The 20672-nt window shown below is 42.9% G+C and overlaps 2 protein-coding genes across 4 annotated transcripts in view; one reads left to right on the top strand and one right to left on the bottom strand.

Annotated features, from left to right (window-relative positions):
- NUP58 (nucleoporin 58) overlaps nt 1-7209 on the bottom strand; it is a 429593-nt gene extending 422384 nt beyond the window's left edge. Inside the window, exon 1 of one of the 2 annotated variants that reach the window (XM_078657110.1) lies at nt 6846-7209. In XM_078657110.1, the coding sequence (XP_078513236.1) occupies nt 6846-6943 (98 nt within the window). In that variant the 5' untranslated portion in view covers nt 6944-7209. The remainder of the gene's footprint in view (nt 1-6845) is intronic. The other variant, XM_078657109.1, reaches the window with a different exon arrangement.
- Nucleotides 7210-7370: 161 nt separating this feature from the next.
- Nucleotides 7371-20672, top strand: part of MTMR6 (myotubularin related protein 6) — a 544203-nt gene continuing 530901 nt past the window's right edge. For both annotated transcript variants that reach the window (XM_078657106.1, XM_078657107.1), the window contains exon 1: nt 7371-7507. The gene's annotated coding sequence lies outside the window, so the exon portion shown is untranslated. The remainder of the gene's footprint in view (nt 7508-20672) is intronic.

The following is a 20672-nucleotide window of genomic DNA, read 5'->3' as shown; positions in this document are numbered from 1 at the left end:
GCTTGTATGACGGGCAAAAGAAGAGTAGATGGACGTCATCCTCTTTCGCCTTCTGCGTACAAGAAGTACATAGGTCAGTGCCCGTGTTTCCCCCCCACCTGGATGTGTTTGCATTTATCTGTAGGACCCCGTATCTAAACTGCAAGAATAAAGTTTTTGCTATCGGTGGTCCGATCTCATCCATAAAGGGTTCAAAGGAAACAGTATCTTTAAAGGTTAGAAACTTCTGGGTTAGTGAACCAGTGGATGAACTATGTAGTAATGAGTTGCTGATGTAAGACCAAAATGCAGACTTTAAAAACTTTTTACAAGCAGGTGTCAGACTCAGGGGCTCATCCCAATAGTGGGATAACCCTAGTCTGTTTGCCCAGAGAGAAATATGATTTAGCCAGGCAATGTTTTTGTACCCATCAATCTGCATGATTTCTGTCAGGCCACGTCTATCGTGAACCAACTCAGGGGTGGTCCATATCTTGATCCAATACAGTAGGGGCCTTAAAATAGCTTGATGGTCTGTACGTTTAATGGCAACATCCAAAAACACAGGAACTAGGGGGGTTCTAGACGGAATTTTTAACAGTCTCCGTATGAAAATTATTTTCATCCCGTTCAAAGTTCTTTTTACAGGATGGCCCCCAAATCTCAGCCCCATAAAGTCCGGCTGATTGGGCCTTTGCTTTAAATACTTCCAGTGCTGGAGTGATGGCGTTAGATTGACTGCCACCATGTACTTTTAGAACAGGCATTGAATTTTGGCGAAAAGCTATCCTGCTCTTTTCAAGCTGCCCCTTCCAGGATAGCTTGCTATCCAGCATGATTCCCAAATAATTAAAGCTCCCCACACAATCTAGTTTTTGATTGTTTAAGGCCAGATTTTTCCTAAAGGTTTTTTGAGGGTTTATGGACATGTATTTCGTTTTCGATGAGTTAATTTCCAGTCCCTTATCCACACAACAACTATAGAAGGAATTCACCAAGTTTTGGAGTCCCTTTGGGGTCTGTGAAATGAGGATGGTGTCATCAGCAAAAAGTAGTGCTGAAATCAATTCACGCCCAAGTTTTGGGGAGTCGTGTGCACAGTTCCCCAAATACGTGGGAATATCATCAACATAGAGTGAGAAGAGCGTGGGTGCCAAAACGCAACCTTGGCGTACGCCCCGTCTCACCGGTATGGCCTGTGTTACCTCCCCTCCCTTCCCCCATCTTACTTTGGCGTAATTTCCTGTGCGGAGTCTAATTATTTCTGTAAGTAGTTCACCAGGGACCCCTATACTTGATAATGTTTCCCATAAAAGTGTGCGAGGGACAAGGTCAAACGCAGCCCTCAAGTCCATACAAGCCACATACAGACTGCCCTTCCTGATATTGATGTATTTCCAAACAATACATGTAAATCTAAAGACCTGGTCTATTGTGCTGACTTTTACTCTGAACCCTGCCTGGTATTTAGATAGTACCTGGGAATCTTCCATCCACTCGAAGAGCCTATTTAAAATGTGTCTGGCATGCACTTTTTGGATAAGTGCTCGTGGCCTACCGTGAACCGCAGGTAACACCGGTGGGCCGGCAGGACGGGGATGTGAAAATAAGCGTCCTGCAAGTCCAACGCTACCATCCAATCTCCAGGGTCTAGGGCAGCTGAGACCTGAGCCAATGTCAGCATCTTGAACTTCTCCTTCCGGAGGAAGCCGTTGACGTTCCGTAGGTGCAAGATAGGGCGTAGGCCCCCTTTGCCCTTCTTGGGTATCAGAAAGTAGTGGGAGTAACAACCACACCCTACTTCTGGCCCAGGAACGTGCTCGATGGCCCCCTTGGCCAAGAGGGCCGTAACTTCCTCTTGCAGAAGTTGCAAGTGATCCCCCGACACGCGGTGGTATTGCGGTGGCATGGCTGGAGGGGTCGCCTCGAAGGGGATGGAATAGCCCCATCGGAGGATTTGCAGCACCCACATGTCCGACGTGATAGTGCGCCAGTGGAAGTGGTGATGGCGAACCCTGCCCTCCCCACTGGAGTCACATGGGCCTGAAAGCACGGACTAGGAGGGTTTTGAGGCAGATGCTGCAGGGGGAGGTGTGGACTGGTCTCGCCGTTGTCCCCGAACGCCGTTCCCACGGCCGCCACCGCACTGTGTATTAGGCTGAGGTGCGTGGCTGGCAGCACGTGTGGGGGCGCCCCTTCCTTGGCCACGTAAGGAGCGAAAGGCACCCGTTTGCTGGCGTGGGGCCGAGAGGCCCAAGGACTTGGCCGTAGTCCTGGAGTCCTTAAAACGCTCAAGCGCATAGTCTGCCTGGTCGCCAAAGAGGCGACGGCCAGCAAACGGCATGTCCAGAAGGGTGGCCTGGACATCAGCAGAAAAGTTGGCGGTCCTCAACCAGGCGTGGCGTCGAACCGCCACCGTCGTTGCCATCGCTCTGCCCAGTGAGTCCGTGGTATCCAGCCCACATCGGATAGAATAGCGTGCCGCATCTCGACCCTCCACAAGGGCTTGGGCGAGTTTAGTCCGGGCCTCCTCCGGACATTGTGGCAGCACGTCCGCGACCGTGTCCCACAAAGTGTGGATGTAGCGGCCCAAGAGGCATGCGGTATTGACTGACCGCAGTCCCAAACTCAGGGACGAGAACAACTTCTTACCGATTTGTTCGTACCTCTTGGATTCCCGATCGGGCGGAGCCGTCGGGAATGCGGTCTGGGAAGTAGAGGCCTGGATAACCAGGCTCTCGGGAGTGGGGTGGGTGGACAAAAAGCAAGGGTCGCCCGGAGACAGGAGGTAGCATCTAGCCACGTTCCTATCTACAGGCCGACCTGTAGCGGGCTTGCACCAAGTGCCCAAAAGAACGTCACACAAGGCCTCATTAAACGGCAGCAGTGGAGCTTGCCTGCGGTTTAAGGACCTCAGTGAGGAGGTTAGTCCTCACGGCAGCGACGGGGAGCTCTAGGCCCAATGCCTTGGCAACCCGTGTCAACACTACACTGTAGGCAGCCCCCTCCTCCGTAGCCACGGTTGGAGGGGAGACAAACCCAGTGTCTGGCGAAGTGTCCAGGCCACTGGCATCCCCAAGCTCATATGTCCAGTCCTGTTGAGACTGGCACAGGAGGGCCTCCCAATGCTGCCAGGCCACGTGTTACGTCATACGTGTTACGTCACACCGGGTATGCCATTCCCTCATTTTTCGCCTAGGCAGCACATGCGCTGTCTCAGCGACAGATGCTTTATACAGTATTGTGGGGAAAGCTCGGCCCACTTTCTACCCATGCTTTTAATTGGCTCAAATCTGAAATGCTACATTCTCATTGGTTGCCGGCATATTAGTCCCGCCTCCTTACTGCACAACGGTATTATCCTTCCATGGCTATCAGCCCCTTTACTTCAGCAACTCTTTTACTCCCCTGGGTTCCCCTGTTCCCTACCAAAGTCTGTGACTTCTCTGACCCCCACCCACTCCGGTTCCTGCCTTCCTGCCTTCTACGGAGCCCGCATTTTTGTTACAATGCAATAGGACTCACGTAAATACGAGTCCTATTGCATTTGTAAATGCTTTCTTTTCATACGATTGGCTGCCTGCATTCGCACTTTTTGCCTGACCTGTCCAGACTCTAGCATGGCCGCGATGCTTTACATCATGCGCACGCGAGCCAAAAGTGTTACTCTGTAGTGCACCGGCTGCCTCCGGCTCGGCACGCAGTGACTAACAACGTTCAGCTGGCTGGATGCAGGCGTGTTTGCCTCACTTCTCTTTAAAGCGGGTGCCGAGGCCCTGTGAACGAGCCCCTGTATAACCAGCCATCCTTTGACGCCAGTCACTCAGCCCGACTGTGCAAACAGAGGTTTAATGTCTCTCACATGGGAGGAGGCCGCTGGCGACGGATAAGAGATCTGAAAAGGTGGATGGGGGGGGTTAGTTTGGGGACAGCGGGACCGGCTCTTGTGATAAGAGGTAAATAGGTCCAGTAAAAGGGGTTGCCTCTTCAAACAAGTGTCAGCTGCCATCTCTTATTGGGTCTTCAGTTAAAGGACAGACCCCCACCTCTGAACAGAATAACAAAGTTAACAGCCCCCTTATATTTATTTATGTAATATCTTATGTAGCATCGACTCCACCCAGCAGGGCTTCATAGCGCAGTACGACGCACTCTTAAACACGGCCGGTCAACCATTTATTGATTGCTGTAAACACGCTCCTAATGCAGTTGAAATCAGTTATGCCTTTCATTTAAGGTATATGTCATAAACGATGACAGTGTGTTTGTTTTTTGATGTCTCAAAACTATATCTAAATAACTTTAAAGTGTATATGAGAGCAAGCGATAATCTAAAATATTTTAAACATTGATATATTTCTAACTGTAATAAACTTATATTATGGTAAATATATTTTCTCAAAATCGCGTTGCTGCGGCCTCCTTGCGTGCTGGGTGAGCGATTGCCATGTGACTTTAAAAAAAATAATTTGATTAGTTCATAACATTTCCCATTGTAGCTATCTGCAGTGTAAATTGAAGGAAGTAGTCAGCACAGACATCCATGAATACCTTTTCTCACTTACTCGTAAAATACAACAACATAACTTACAAAAAACTCTGCAATAACTAACTCAAAAACAATTTGAATTGCGATCTCTGGTGTCCACAGTGTAGACTGTTATTCAGTGTTCTTTTCCACTACAAAGAAGAATTTGGTCATTGTAGTAAACCTAAAACTCATCTAAAAACAGTTCTTCAAGCAAGTATACTAAAAGGATATTCTGTACATTTCAATAGATTTAGTTAGTTGCCTACTGGATTCTGTAATTAAACAATCACCATTCCAGAGGCAGTGGTCACAGCCACGTGCCGTTGAATTCAGAAGCACGTACTAAGGAGGGACTTACAAGCTTATTAATATATCAGACAGCGTTTACGAAAGACGATGACAAGCCAAGGGAAAAAAAATGGCCGGGGAGTGGGCAGGCTTCAAATTCATACCCCAATACAGCATGCCTCGCAGAGCAGCGCTGCCAAGGCTCAACCTAAAAATTAATATTTCAGGACAATTCTTTTTTTCTGAGGTATATCAGACAGTCGGGATCATATTAGTTTGATGAATACTTGGTCTCCGGTTTCCAATAATGACTCATTGGGGGTCTCCGGATTCCAGTAATTATTTGGGGGGGGAGGGGGGATTTGGTCATCAAAAGTCAAATATTATATATATTTGACCTAAAAGGGACTGATGACACTGGTTCAGGGGCGACAGTAGGGGCTTAGAGAAACTGCTAACAGAGTTCAGGAACAAAGACGCCCAGATGGGAGTGTATATACAAAAAAGGTGCCTCTCCTGCTAACTCAAGATAAATATTCAGAAGATACAGTGTCACCTTCAGACAGGGCTTTAAGTGAGCCAGGTCCTGACGGTGCTCAGCACTGGCAGTTCTAAAAGGCAAGTGGTGAGATGGGTCCCTATCGGGCTCTCCATTTTCACCCTCCCGCACAGGATGAAAAAAAGAAATCTTAAATCGGCAGTCATTACACCCTTCACTGCTTTTGATGCAACTTCAAAGAGACTCTTTAAAGTTGTTGCAGTCTCATATTTTAGAACTGAAGCATTTTCAATGTTATATACAATGAAGCCGTAGTCATTACTTATATATCATATGCACTACAGCAGCTCCTCCTCCGCAATGGCAGAGGAGTGTCGCTCCAGTGGCTCAAAGCCAGCAGCTGGAAAAGAAAACAGTATGTTGTTAATATTTTTATTTTTCAGCTACTGGCTTAGCCAGCGCATGCAGGGAGGGCTGGGTCGGGCTATGGGAGGGGGAGTAGTAGGTGCACTTTTTTTAGTGTGTATACAAGTTTGGCTGGCCGCCATAGGCCGACTAAACTGACAAGCACTCTTAGATTTCTCCACCCCAGCTGCATTGCACAGTCAGGATGGAAAAACAACACAGACGGTGCCTGGGCGAGCGGTAATCGAGCCCGCTCAGGCCAATCTCTATGCTGCGCTCATGCTTGCGAGCAGCGCTGGGAATGGTTGGGGAGTCTGCGATACTATTCCTGGGACTGCTTAAGCAGAGGAGCACGAGGAAGCTGGCAGCACCAGGTAAGTCTTTTTTTTCTTATTAATCTCCCCGCTGTGCAGTTCCCGATGCGCCCCCTTCCACCCGTCTTTAACTGTGTCAGCCGCCACTGTGCAACTAACAACCACTGACAAAACCAATAGCCCTGGCTTGTGTACTGTTACTTTTTGTAATATATATATATATATATATATAGATGCAGTGACAGAGCAAAATACCGGGGGGGGGGGGGGGGGGGGGGGGGGCACACTATGTTAAACATAGGTTTTCAACTTGAGTGTGTTAAAGCCACGCCTAATTGCACATCGGCAACAACCCTTTGAAAGACCCACCCAAATTTTTTCCTCATGCAAAAAAATTGCAAACACATTCAATATTTTTTCTTCAAAATCACTTGTTTTATATCTAACGTTTAAAAAAAAAAGAACACAACATTTTAACACTATTAAACTCTAAGCCAATGAGGGAATCGTGTTAAATGTGGTCACTTGGTGTTTCATGGATACTCAACGATCAAAATGTACATAGAGGAAAGGGGAGAGCAAATGACAAAGAACCATCATTTTTGAAATTCCGAATAATCACACTGACGAACCTACCGGACACAAGTTTCAGGTTACAGTTTAATAAAAACCCGTCTACCCATGCACTGCAATTCTCGAAGATGGGGCTACAACAAGGGCGGGGGTACATATTAAAAGGAGCGAGGACTTCAGCACTGGTGCTGAACAGCCTCGGGTTATCTAACTTCGAAAGACAGGTAAATATGACAGACTCAACGAATTTCCATACCTCGGCGCCGCAGCTCCGAATGCGAAGCCTCCTCCACCTGTAGTGCCCCCCAGGGTGGCGGTGGCTGTACCGGCCCCGAACGAGAAGCCGGTGGCCATTCTCCTGAATCAGCCCACGTACCACGCTGGGCAATCCAGGCTCATACGGCCCACGAAAAGACAGGGGCAGCTGATGACTAGTGGCAGTGCCAGGGCGAGTTTACATCGCTGCCCCACTGGCTAGAGAGGGGAGGACTCGTTCCAGGCTTTAAGACGGCTGGGAAGAGAGAACCGCGCGCTCAACGACTGCGCACAATCAAATCAACGAGATGACTCCAAGAACAGTGCACAGCTTCGCGCAAAGCATGCCGGGCTCAAGTCGGGCCAGTGACAGCGCGGACGCCGCGCCTACGAAAACTCGTGTACGTGCCTCCCACTTGACGCAGCGAATGGGCGAGAGAGCAACGCAAGTCAAAGGAAAGTGAAAGTTAAAAGTAAGAGGTCAGACTAGTATAGGAGTTAAGGAAACACTTTTAAAAGGTGATGCGTCTGGGAAGGAGACGTCCTCATTTTGATTGGTTAACTGGCCAATTATTAATGCACTGTTCGGTCGTTATCTATCGTTTTCACAAGGCTGTCAGACTTTAAGACGCTGGTGGTACGCCGGTAATGACAGGCAAGCTGGTAAGTTTCTACCAAAGTTTAATTCCAGTAAAATTGACTTACGTTTAGAGAGCGAGCCGGTCTGAGCAAAAGACCTCCTGCAACTGCCATAGGTAGAACGTTGCGCAAAAGTGTGTGCACTGACAATTCCTCATAATGAACGTGGTACGTGTAAGCATGACTATATAAATGAGGCATCGTTAGCCAGAATAATAAGAGCAGGTATGTAAAATAGGTATATTTAAGGTACAAAGATAAAAGCCCATCCAAAACTAACCGAGAACAAACGATAAAGACCAGAGCATTTAGTATGCAGAGAACCCATAAACGTTCTACTGGGGACTGCTAAGCAGTGCTAGAAACGAGAAAATAAAATTGCCGGTAGTCACTAATTTGATTGGGTGGGCCTTGCTGGGCAGTCAGGGGCGTGTCTGGGGGCGTAGCTGTTAGGCTGCCATTCAACAAAATGAATATTTTCTTGGCGTCATTTAGAGGGCGGTTATTGTTGAACCGAGTGCTGCATTTACAACAACATTTTCACTCAAATTTGGAAAAACTAATACCGATTTTGAAAGGGAACCATACACGCTTATTGCACAACAAAAAGTTAAAGATGAAGTATTGTTGACAGGAAGGATAGTTGTAATTACTGTATCCCCATGACACCCACGTGTGAGAGGAAGTAAATGCCATATTTTCTCTTCCTACTATGCCACTACGTTTGGGCCTGTGACAACAGGGATAGGCAGGCACATACATACAAGAACACTCAAATCGGCGCTTGCAGCAACCTTCAATATCGTTTATTTAATAAATGTGAGGTCACGTTTATGACTCAGTCAGGCCACAGAACACTCCCATCTCAACACGTACATTTGAGTTTTGTATGCAGTTCTGCCAAGTATCACGCATAAGGCGTGACACTAACGCATTTCAGTGTGGTGGTCCGCATCACCGCACTGAAATGCATTGTCACGCATAATCGTTATAGTGCCTCGGTTGCCAAGCCATAAGCTGCTTTATTAACTGGAGTGGCTGGTAGCGCTGCTCAAGGCACTGTGCTTGGGGAATCTATGAATGCTACAATGTATAAATAGAAACGTTAGCTCCCCTCCTCTTCTGCGCTGTATTACGTTCCGAATGTCGACGTCATAAGCGCTGCGCGACGTTACGTCCTGCTGCCTGAGTTTAGTTTGGGAGGCATCACAGCCATGGCGGTAAATTAAAACGAATCATGACTATGCCAGATTTAGAAGCCCACGGAACCGCCAGCGCACATGGAGCCCACTGTCTGTGCAGCAGCACTGCCTGATCATGAGCCTCAGTGAAAGTCCAATTATTACAAGGGCGAGCCGGCGCACCGTGCACGTTTTCCGAGGAGAAGTGACTGTCTGCGGAGACGGGCGGCAGCTGGCCTGTAAGTGCTGGGGCAAGCCTCACAAGTCAGTGAGAGTGACTGTGTAACTAAACAGTGCAGCAGAGTGTTAATCCTATCATCCACAATTTAAGTTTTTAGCGCGATCAGCTGCCTTCGGTTCCTCAGTGTCTGGAATGAAGTCTCATTTATTTTTTACATGGTTCATGTAAAACAGTAAATGAGACTCCAGTCCAGACACCGACCTGCAAGCAGCTAGCTGATCGCGCTGCTGCTAAAAAGCTAATTTGCATTATGTAGGCCAGAAGTCACCCTGAGGCCGGCTCTTCTATTTCTCACCAGGTCAATATGGCTTTATGAAGATTAGTATCACCTCTTCCGCAGGTTGGTCTGGGTGTTCTCCGTTGTGGAAGCAAGTTCCCGTGCTGGAAATTGTCCAACTTTATTTACTCATAGGATGCAAGCATACATCCAGGACGTAAACTTTCCCTCGGGATGAGTTCATTTAAGTACAGCGTGACAGGAAAACAAGGGTCGGTAAATCAAGACACCTAAACAGTCACTGAAATGTTCTGCGCTTTTACTACGCTTAAGATGATAAAACCTTTATGTATTTTTAATATTCTAATAATATTGCTCGTTTTTGTAACCTTTCTGGCATATTATGACACGATGCTGAAGCAAAGGCACCAGTCAAAAGTTTCAATTTCTTATAGTGGCAGAAGTGGGGCATGACTGGTGCAACCATCTGAAAGCAAAAGCAAACTTTACAGAAGCAGGACAATGCATTTGATGTTTGGAGGTCCATATATTTTCTTTTCCAAAAGTTTTTTTTTAGTAAAATGAGAATATGCATCTAAAATGCCTTTGTTGATGGGGCTGTCAATCAATCAGAATCCTTATTTTTAATACAGTGTGAGTGTCACTATCAGATAGCTGTCATGTGGCAGTGAGATGAAAACTGTCTATCATTCCTAGCTTTACATTCTGGGGTCTGTATTTTTCACCTTTCTCACTGACATATTGGCAGTTAATCCTATCAGGCCAGTGCTAGTTGCGACTGTTGTATTAAATGCCTAAAGTCAAAGCACACAGTGATGTATTGCAGCTGCACGTTCATGTGATAATGTTCTTTATTATCGATGATGAAGGTAAATGTGCTTCTTATGCAGCCTGATGCAACTCCTAACTGCCAAGCAAACAAGTGCTAGCACTCAGCTCACTATTTCTGCACAGTTTATACTCCGTATGTGTGCAGAATGGCACAAAGCATAACTGCTGGTTTCTATAGTCTTACTCAAAGAGAATGAAATGTCACAAACAAGCACACTGAGCTAAAGAATTGTCACACATAAGCAATCTGAAACCTAAGCAGCTGTGTTGCCGCAGTGACGGTTCCCCAGGGTTGCAAAGAAGTGCCTGCGACTGAGTGAGGGTACAATCTCCTAGGTATACTTGCTATGCTATGCTATACAATTTGTTTTTAGGCTAGCACATGGTCATGAATGATCAGATTGATGAGATAATATACTGAGCAGCTGCAGCGACTTCCTGCCCGGTTACTGAGAATTGCAGTAATTCAGTCTGTCTCTGGTTAGTGCCCCTCCAAGATATTCTTAGAGTTTCTCGTTGCTCAAACAGGCGTAATTTCTGATATCTCTATGTTTCCCTCATCTTCCTTGCTTGATTTTGCTCGAGCGAAAGTGTCACTCATAGTCATTGAAATGTCACTCATAATTGCATTGCAATTATGAAAATGTCACACATAGCAATCTGAAACCTTGGCAGCTATGACTGTATGTATTATGAGATATGGCAGGCAGCCTCTATGTCATATGTGCAGGGTCTAGTTTTTGGCAGTTTAATATAGCGTGAATTTGGCCCATGGGCATCTGAGCGCTTTACATGACAATCAGAAGTTTTACATTAAAGCATACTTTTTTTTAAGCACGGGTCGTTAAGTGAATTGCCCAGAATCACAGGATGATGAGCTGAGGCTGTGATATGAACCTGTTTCCCAGTTCCACTGGCAGCTCTGGCCGAATATCCTCATTCCTGTTGTGGTGCTAGTGCACCGCGGCTCCAAAAATTCTTCATAAACCATCACCTTTAAACCCACGGAACTACTTATAAACTCTTACAACTAGGCCCATCATTCTAACCTTCCATTCATACACACATTTGTTCTGTTCCGAGGATTCAGTATGGGTTCAAAAAGGGAGTCGCGGTGCTATAGTGGAGTGCCTGAACTAAACTTTATACATTATTTACAACTGCAGTTTTATTTCTAAATACCATGGTTTTAATTAAAGTAAGACAAATATTATCACCCCACTATTCATAGTTAATTTCGGATCTGCTAGTAAAAGTTGACTAAAAGGAAATATCAAGTCCAGCTTCATTCTCCATTTATCTAATTTTTATTTTAGAAATGTCAATCTACTAGCATGATCTCTACGTTTTAATAAATTAGAAATAATTCAGTTGTGAAATAAATCCTAATAGAAAAGTTAAATGTCAATAACATTCATTTATTAGCATGACAGTTTCAAAGAAAATAAAACTGTGACATATTACCCAAATGTAGAAGCGAAGACATCAGTATAGAATGTAATAGTCCCAAACGAAAACCTCGCGGTCGAGAAAAATGTCAAAGTCCCTGCGCCTCAAGGAAAATTGCGCAGACCGACAGCATCTCGGGGTGCAAAGATCAAATAAAAAAGGCGAGCTTTTTTCAATGTCCCAAATGTCCTCTTTTATACCCTTTTTCACTAACTTATCTATCTAAATTCGTTACTCTTAAGTTCTCAAATGTCTGTGATTGGTCAATTTGAAGTTGGATGAGCATCATCTTTTATTATGATTTTTGCATGGTCATCATCACGTTGCTGCAACTGGGGTGTTGTCTAAATATTCTACTTCCTTCGAAGTGTCCTTTAAATTGTTAGTTGTCATTCTTTTCCCACTGGCAAAATACTGGCTTCGCTGTCTTTTGGCTTAGGTCCCATAAAATGGCCACGCTGTTCTTGACCCATACTGCTCAGTAACAGGCAGCTTGCATCTCCGATCTGGCGTCTGCGCACTTCTGTCGCCATCTCGGAATTTCAATCAACCTCCATCTTTCTTTTGCTCGCATAGGCCTCAATTTAGGAACTATCACGGAAACAAACACAAATAGGTATACATTTACGAAATAAAGCCCTTTCTGTTTACCTCCCCCTTTCTAATAATAACCTGGTTAGTATTTACCTAGCTTTAAGCGACATATATGCGTGATTTGACTTACCAATCTTCATGATTTATGCCACAAGTAAATAGACAGAAGCACATTCATGCATTTCTATTAGGTTATAACACATGTGTACGCTTTATGGCACAATATACGACAAATTAGTCAATTATGCCTTTGCAAAATCATGCAAATTAGTATCCCACTTGTATCTGTGTATGCATTTTACTCTATGTTGGTTAATTTTTAAAAAAACACACTTTTAGTACTTATTACTGTTATGGAGAGTTAATTTTACAAGGGGTATACAAAAAAAAATGTTTTACACCTTGCTCCATCAACTTCCCCTTTGGTGATTTTATCACCAAATTACCTGCCAAAATTTAGAATTTTTTTTATAACTCAACATGTTTCAAATTCTTCTAATTAGTACTTGTTATGATTCTGTTTCTTCTAATTTCCTTGTATCTTGATAAATTCTCTCTTATTTTTTGTTTGAATTTTTTGATTGGGTTTTTACAATTTTGATGGTTCTGTGACTCAGTACATCAGTGCATAGAAAAATCAACAAAGCCATATGAATTTGCAGCACCCTTGTGGACATCAACAAATGTTTCGGTTTGCCTGAGCTGGTTAGGATACGTCCACTTACATTCCAATGGTTCACTATGGGAGATCTAAATAACCCGTGGTGTTGGACTGTCATTGGGGAGTCTGCATGCCGGTCTTAACTCACCAACTAGTCTATCTGCTGTGCGGATGTGGCTTGACGCTCATGGGCAGAAGTGCATTTGTAGCTGTAGTGTGTGATGTATGATGTCTTCCTGTTGAGCCTTATGGATGTATGTTCCCCAACAACTGTTGGCGTAACAGCCTGCCAACACAACCTTGCAAACAATTAACTGTTTGGTTAAACTAGGGGAGAAAAGGAAGGGGGGGGGGGGCTCTGTTTCCCGATATCTACGGGAAATTATGTATCTATGATATCATACCTTTAGTAGCATGTGGGGGCGTGAGTGTGCATGTGCGGGGTGAAGGTCGGGCCGTATAATTCTGGGGTCCGCCCAGCAATGGTCAGAAGGACATGTCATGAGCGTTCATTGTCTGAGGCTAACTCTGGGGAAGCGGGTTCCCGTGTGGGGTGTCTGCGTTACGCTGAGCGTGGGGGGATGGAATTATCTCGGGTTGTGTATCCTCCACATTCTCCGGCTGGTTCGTCTTGTGCATAAACATGTGTAGCAATTGCGCCCACTCCAGGGAGATAGGATGTTTTCGGGTTCCCTTAAGCTCTTCCTCCCTGAGTGTCTCTTCTTCCGCCTTCCCCCACTTTTTTAGAGCTCCACCCAGGCTGCTTCTGGAGGGCCGGTTGGGGTTCTCCAGTGCATGGCTATCCCCCTTTTAGCGAGTAGGATGGCAAGGGATATGAATCGGCACTGCACTTTTTTGGTCTTCCGCCTGCGGAAGATCCCGAGTGCACAAGCTTCCCACGTGGACATGGTTGTGATGCCTGTCGTTGTTTGAAGTGTCCTGTGGATACCATCCCAATAATTGTGAATATTGGGGCAGTCCCAGAACATTTGTTTAAAATTTGCTGCGGGGGACTGGCATCTGGGGCAAGCAAAGTGTGTGTCTGGGAAGAACTGGCTGAGAGAGAAATTCTCTCTTATATTGCTCCATTTCAATATCACCTTTTTCTCTCTCCCTGTTTTGTTTTTCTTCAATCTTTTTCTTCAAAATTCTTTTTACATTTCTTCTCTGCCTACATTGACAGCTAAGTCTCAAAACTAAAATCACTAATATGATTATGGTCACTGGTATTTGTATTTTACCTATTATAAATTTACTTATTTCATAAAGCCAATTTTTAACTGCTGAAAAACTTCTACCAAGTTTTCCAAGTACACCTTGTACTTCTAGTGGTTCTTTTTCTTTATGTAATTGGGAAATATTTGTAATGTACTTTTCAATGTTCTGACTTCTGTCTGGAATATAGGTGCAACAGTGTTGGACCTTTAAAATTCCACAAACTCCTCCCTCTTTTCCCAGTATTATATCTAAAGCAAGTCGATTTTGCATCACCATACTTCTCGTAGCAAACATTTCTGTGTTAACCATCAAAAATCTTCCAGCTGTGTCGGTTGACAATTTATCTACAATTGTCTTATTCGATTTGCATTAAATGATGTGCCCACTGCTGGTGTTAGTGCTCCAAAAACATCACCTATTATTTCAATTACACTTTCTCTTTTACGACGACTTAAAGGTTTGCCTATTTCATGAATTCCATTCGTACCTCTGTCAACATGAACATTTTTTGGAAAGACCAATCCAATATAGCATGAGCCATACCAGTGGTCAGGTAACCTATAATAAGCTTTGTTCCCACACAGAAAATATATCCCTGGGAAAACTGGATAATTTCCACCTTTAAATCCACATCCCCCTTTGATAATATATGTATCTTCACATTGACTTGCACCCACAAAATAATTGTCATACACGGTATTATCTCTTTGGATACATAATTTCCCTAACATTGGTGTATCAATACTTATAGCAACATTTACATTATGTCCTTCAATATTATCACCTGAAAATTCCCATTTTGTAGATTTAGTTTGTTTCACGTTTTCTCGTCTCTTATATTGTTGTCTCCTTTCCTCTACCATGTTCAAGAAAGCTTTTTCCTCATTTCTCATTTTACAAGTCAAATTATGTCTAAAAGCATAATCATGAGTCAATTCTTGGGTCTCCAAAAAATATTCACCAAAAACCTTTGCAGGGTTAATTTTGTTTAGTTCTGCTACAATTTTCAATTTTGCAAATACATCATCCAAATCAGAATAGAAATATTCTAATTTCCCAGATCTATAAAATAGACTTGTTATAACACTACAGGTCACACCATATGTCAATAGGTCACACCTTCTGACACAGATGCAGGCAATTTTACACAGATGTAACAATCGCTGGCATCCATGGTTCTCACATATTCAGACAATCATTTTGAAAAAGTATTCCTAGAGAAGTCACTTACAGAATTATCTTGATGGATTTCAGGCCTATATACATGTAATTTCTCATTTTTCAATTCATTATTTTTATCATTCAGACTTTCATTTGCTTTCAGTTTTTCAATGTCAGGAGTAAAAGGAATAAAAATAGCAATAATTAACCATATCAACATTAGTATTCCAGTAGAAAGTAACCACATTCTACACCATTTTCTAAAAATGTAACGTTTTGATTTAGTCACTTAATTAGAGGCCCTTTTTTTTTTATACAGCAAATATTTCAATCTTTTTACTTTCAATTGTTTCTTTACAACCTTATTTCACTTACAATGTTCCTTCAAATTCAATTACAACTTTCGTTTGGATATATATATATATATATATATATATATATATATATATATATATATCCCTTTCTTTTCAGTTACATTTAGAAAATCCTTTTACTTTCTTTATGGTACAGCTTACTCACTTTCTTTTTCAACACCTTGGCTATACAAGTTTTCTTGGCTGCTGTATACTTCCCTTATTGGAGATAATAACATGTAGGTCCACTCAGGTGATTTGTATTTTTGATTTGTCTTCTCACTCTTTTTGGCCTTTGCACAACTTCTATTTTCTTTCCCAACTATTCCTTTTGACTGGTTATTTCATTTACTTGATCCTCTTGCACTTTGGCTTTGTTCATCAGTTTAATTTTGTCCATCAATTTCTTTAGGCCAATTAGCTCCTTTTCTTACTCTCTTTATTTCAGGTTCAGTAGTGTTTCGTTCTACTCTCCAAGTTTGTTTTCTCGAACTTCTCCTTAGTTCAGTTTCATCATCACTGTCATCAGTCTCTGTCTCAGATCTTTCTATAGTTTTATTTATAATGAATTTCACAGGATCTGATTCTTTTCCAGAGTTTGAATTGTCTTTTGTCAGTTCTTTCACTCTGTTAGGAACTTCTCCATAGCTGGTACCTGGAAGCTCATCCTCATTGTGAGTTATTTCCTTTTCACCAGTTTCGAGATTTCGGTTCCTGCTTTCAGAGTTTTCAGACTGTCCTTCAGTATCTCTCAAATTACCAGCTTTCTTTTCACTTTGCTCAGTGTCCTTGCCGGTATTAGCTTCTACCAAATCTCGACTTATAGGTCGATCTTCAATATTTGGTACTTCAACAATTTCATTTTCTCCCTCTGATGCAGAGCTAATATCTGATATCTCCAGATGTCGACGAACAGGTCGAGCTTCAGTATCTGGATCTTGTTCTGGTTCACCTTCAGTATCTGAATCAGTGGTGCTTTCACTCTCCTCCTGCAGACTTTCATGCTCTGGCACACAAATAGTATGACTAGCGTGCACCCATCTTTTGAGTCCAGCACACTTAACTGCAGTGGTACTAACAAGAATGACTTGTCGTGGCCTCTGCCATTGAGGCACCAAACAGTTTCTTCTACTGTGAACTTTTATCCATGCCCAATCTCCAGGAACTAGATCTTGAGCTGGATGTTTTTCTTTCGTTTGTGACTCAGTTCCCACCTGATGTAACACAGAAGTTACTACGTCAGTCAGACTTTTGCAGTAATCCAGTATGATATCATCATTTATGCTCAACAGTTTATCAACTGGTACAAATGCTTGTCTCATTACTCTTCCCAATAAAATCTCGTGAGCTTAATCCTGTTCTCTTGCCAGGAGTACTCCTCAGGGTCATAAGAACAAGTGGTAAGGCATCGGGCCATTTTAGTCCTGTGGCCAAACACATTTTGGCAATTCTGTTTTTTATTGTTCCATTTACTTGTTCAACCACCCCTGAAGCTTCTGGTCTGTAAGCACAGTGCAATTTTTGATGAATGTCCAGTGCTTCACAAATCATTTGCATTAGTTCATTATGGAAGTGGCTTCCAAGATCTTTTTCAAGGGTTACTGGAAAACCGTAGCGTGGTATTATCTCTCGTAACAGGAGTTTGGCAACAGTTACTCCATTGTTTCTCCTAGTGGGGAAAGCTTCAACCCATCGTGAGAATAGAAAAATAATTACGAGCACATACCTAAGTCTGTTACATGAAGGAAGCTTGATGAAATCCAATTGCATTCTAGTGAATGGACCTCCCTCCCGTCCTATGGTTCCCAGACTCGCAACAGTTTTCCTTCTTAGGTTCAGGTCTTGACAGATAAGGCACCTCTGACAACGACTCTCAGCATTCATCCTAAACTTTGGATTATATCATGTCGGTCTAAACAGCCTAATCAGCGTGTCTCTTCCTATATGGGCTTGACCATGATACATTCGGGCCATATTTGAAATCATGTTATCTGGCGTTACTGTTCTTTCATCTTTGTATACCCAGATTTCATCCTCTTCTCTTTGTCTACATCCTGCCTTCAACCAGTTATCCTTTTCTTCATCACCAGCTTCTTCCTGCATTTGTTTTACCTCCTGCCATGTCTCTACTACAGTTGTTAGCTTCAAAGGACTTGAAACATGTTCAGTTTGTCACTGTGTGCATCAATTAACATTTTCACAAATTCAGCCCCAAACCCATACTGACTGTCAGTCAATATGGTAATCCTGATTTCTATTCCCAATTCACATGCTCGAATCAAAGCAATCAACTCAGCAATTTGAGCTGAACGGATTCCTTTCAGACAAGATGCTTCCAAGACTTCTGCTACTGTACAAACAGCAAATGCAGCACTCAATACACCCTTAACTGTTCTCAGACATGATCCATCCACAAACATCACATAGTCGGATTCAGGTAAGCATACATCTTTGATATCAGACCTTGGTTTGGTGTAATATTCTAGTACGTCCGGACATTTATGATCTACTTCATCTCTTACTTCCACATTCATGGCATCGGGTAATAATGTAGATGGATTTACATTTACACATCTTGAAATTGTAACATTGTCTGTACCTAAAATTGTCTTCTCGTATTTTGTCATTCTGTTATTGGTAAGATACTGCGTCTTACTTCTAGTGAGGAGAATCTCCACCGAGTGAGGTACATATACTCTCAACGGAAATCCCATCACTATACCTTCACTTTGTTCAATACTCATGCTTTTATCAGCTACTGCTTTTAAACATCCCGGCAATGCCCTTGCAACAGGATCCAGAACAGCAGAAAAGTATGCAATTGGTTTTCTCAGTTTTCCATGTCTCTGTATTAAAACTGACATGCACATCCTTCTCTCTCACTGCAATATAACGCAAACTCTTTTTCATAATCTGGCATTCACAAAGCTGGTGCTTCACATAGACTTGTTTTTAACTGCTCAAAAGCTTCCAGTTCTGCCTTATTCAGAGTTTCTGGGTCTTTTACATCTGCTTTTGTCAATCTCTGTAAAGGTTTTGCTATTAATGAAAATCCACTAATCCATTATCGACAATATCCGACCATTCCAAGAAACATTCTCACCTGTCTGTGTTTTTGGAGGTTTCATTCCCTGTATCATTATGATCCTTTCTAGAGTTACCTGTCTGATTCCCTTTGCAATCTTGTGTCCCAAATATTGTACTTCCTATTGACAAAACTGTAATTTTGACTGTGACACTTTATGTCCTTCATCTGCCAGATGATTTAACAGGGTAACAGTGTCTGTAACACATGCCTCTTTTGTTTTTGATGCCAATAACAGGTCATCAATATTTTGGACTAGAACTGATTCTCCAGGTAGACTTAGATCTTCTAATGATTTTTTTAATAACTGATTAAAGATTGAGGGACTTTCAGTATACCCCTGAGGAATTCGACACCATGCTAAAATACGACTTTTGAATTGGAACGCAAATATTGGCTGGCTTTCAGGGTGTAATGGAACAGTGAAGAACGCATTACATAGATCAATGACTGTGTACCATTCTGCATCATGTGGAATTTGGTATAAAATTACTGCTGGGTTTGGCACAATCGGACAACATGGAACGACTATCTTGTTTACCTTTCTCAGGTCCTGTACATTCTGAACGTTCCATTTGGCTTTTTCAATCCCATTATCGGGGAATTACAAGGACTGCTTTCTATTTCTCTCAAAATCCCTTGCTCAATCATTTTCTCTATCAATGGCGTTATTCAATTATTTCAGCTGTCATTTTGTATTGAGGAATATTCAGACAATTTACTCCTTCTTTTACAGGATCTACATTTTTCATCAAACCAATATCCTCTCCTGTGAAATTCCACACTTGATCTTTGACTACCTCTTTCAGTTCTTCCGGTATTCTTTCTCGTTCAAACACAGGAAACATTTTATTCTTTTCTGCCTCAATTAGTGTCATTGTCATTTTATACAGGCTATCCTCATCTGGAGTTTGGAACTCTATCCCATCTGGTGAAGGTATACACCCGTTACAACGCATCTTTTACTCCGCACTACCATTACAACGCGACTGTTACTCCGCATACCATTACAACGCATTGCGCTGGGGGGCGCTCTAGGATAGGGAATAAGTATAATTTACTATCCAACACCTTCCCTAGGGTCCACGGGGACTGGAGTTAGAATAGTAAATTATACTTACCACTATCCAGCGCCCCAAGGCGCTATGCGTTGTAACGGTATGCGGAGTAAAAGTCGCGTTGTAATGGTCTGCGGAGTAATAGTATGCGTTATAACGTCATACATCCTCTGGTGAACAATAAATGGCACAGTTCATTTTACACAGTATGTCCCTTCCAAGGAGATTTACAGGACTACCGTCACACACAACAAATCGATGCATGTCTTTGAAATTTCCAATTTCAATTGGTTTTGTTAAAGATGTTTTAATCTGCTGATTTGCTACACCTACCACTTATATATGTTCACCCAAGAGAGGAAGATTTAGAATTTCCACTGATCTAACAGTAGAACGGGTAGCACCTGTGTCCACTAGGAAAGTTATATCTACATCATTTACTTTTCCATTCACATATGGACCAGACTGATCTATCTCCAGAGTAGCGCCAAGCACACACTCTTCTCCCTCTCTAAGGCACCGTCAGAAACTATCATCCGACTTGCTTGCGTCCTCTTTCAGTCAATATTGCGGACTCACATGCACTCTATTATTTCTCGTTACCTGATCTCCTGCGCAGAATCCTGTCTCTGTACTGTATCTCTGTAGGTTTACATTGTGAGGAAGTGGAGATTGTTGCACCTGACACTGTGGATTAACTACCTGTTGCTGTGGCGATGGTTGCTGAATTATCTCACTCTGCACCTGTGGATTCAATGATGTATTTTCAGGATTAACTTTTGGTGGATACTTACACTCTTTCTTCCAATGCCTCAACCTGCCGCAACTATGACATGGATATTTCTTCTTTAACTCTTCTATATTTGCAGTTAACTTTGGTTTGGTAGAATTCCCTTTTTCTCTATTTTGATTACTTTCTGAATTCCTGCTTTCTAACTGAGCTGCTTGATGTTCTGCAACCTTTACTTGTGCCCACATTGCTTTCTCTTTGAGCTTTCTCTGTTTAACTTCAATTTCATCACTACAATATTTCGCATGTCTCAGGACTTCATCCACTGAACATGACTGCCATCCCATCAAATTATGTTTAATCATGTCCCCTATTTCTGGTCTCAATCC

Source organism: Lissotriton helveticus, chromosome 8 (assembly GCF_964261635.1).
Source record: "Lissotriton helveticus chromosome 8, aLisHel1.1, whole genome shotgun sequence".
Lineage (NCBI taxonomy): Eukaryota > Metazoa > Chordata > Amphibia > Caudata > Salamandridae > Lissotriton > Lissotriton helveticus.
The sequence above is the reverse complement of the archived record's forward strand: the minus strand, read 5'-3'. Positions and strand labels throughout refer to the sequence as shown.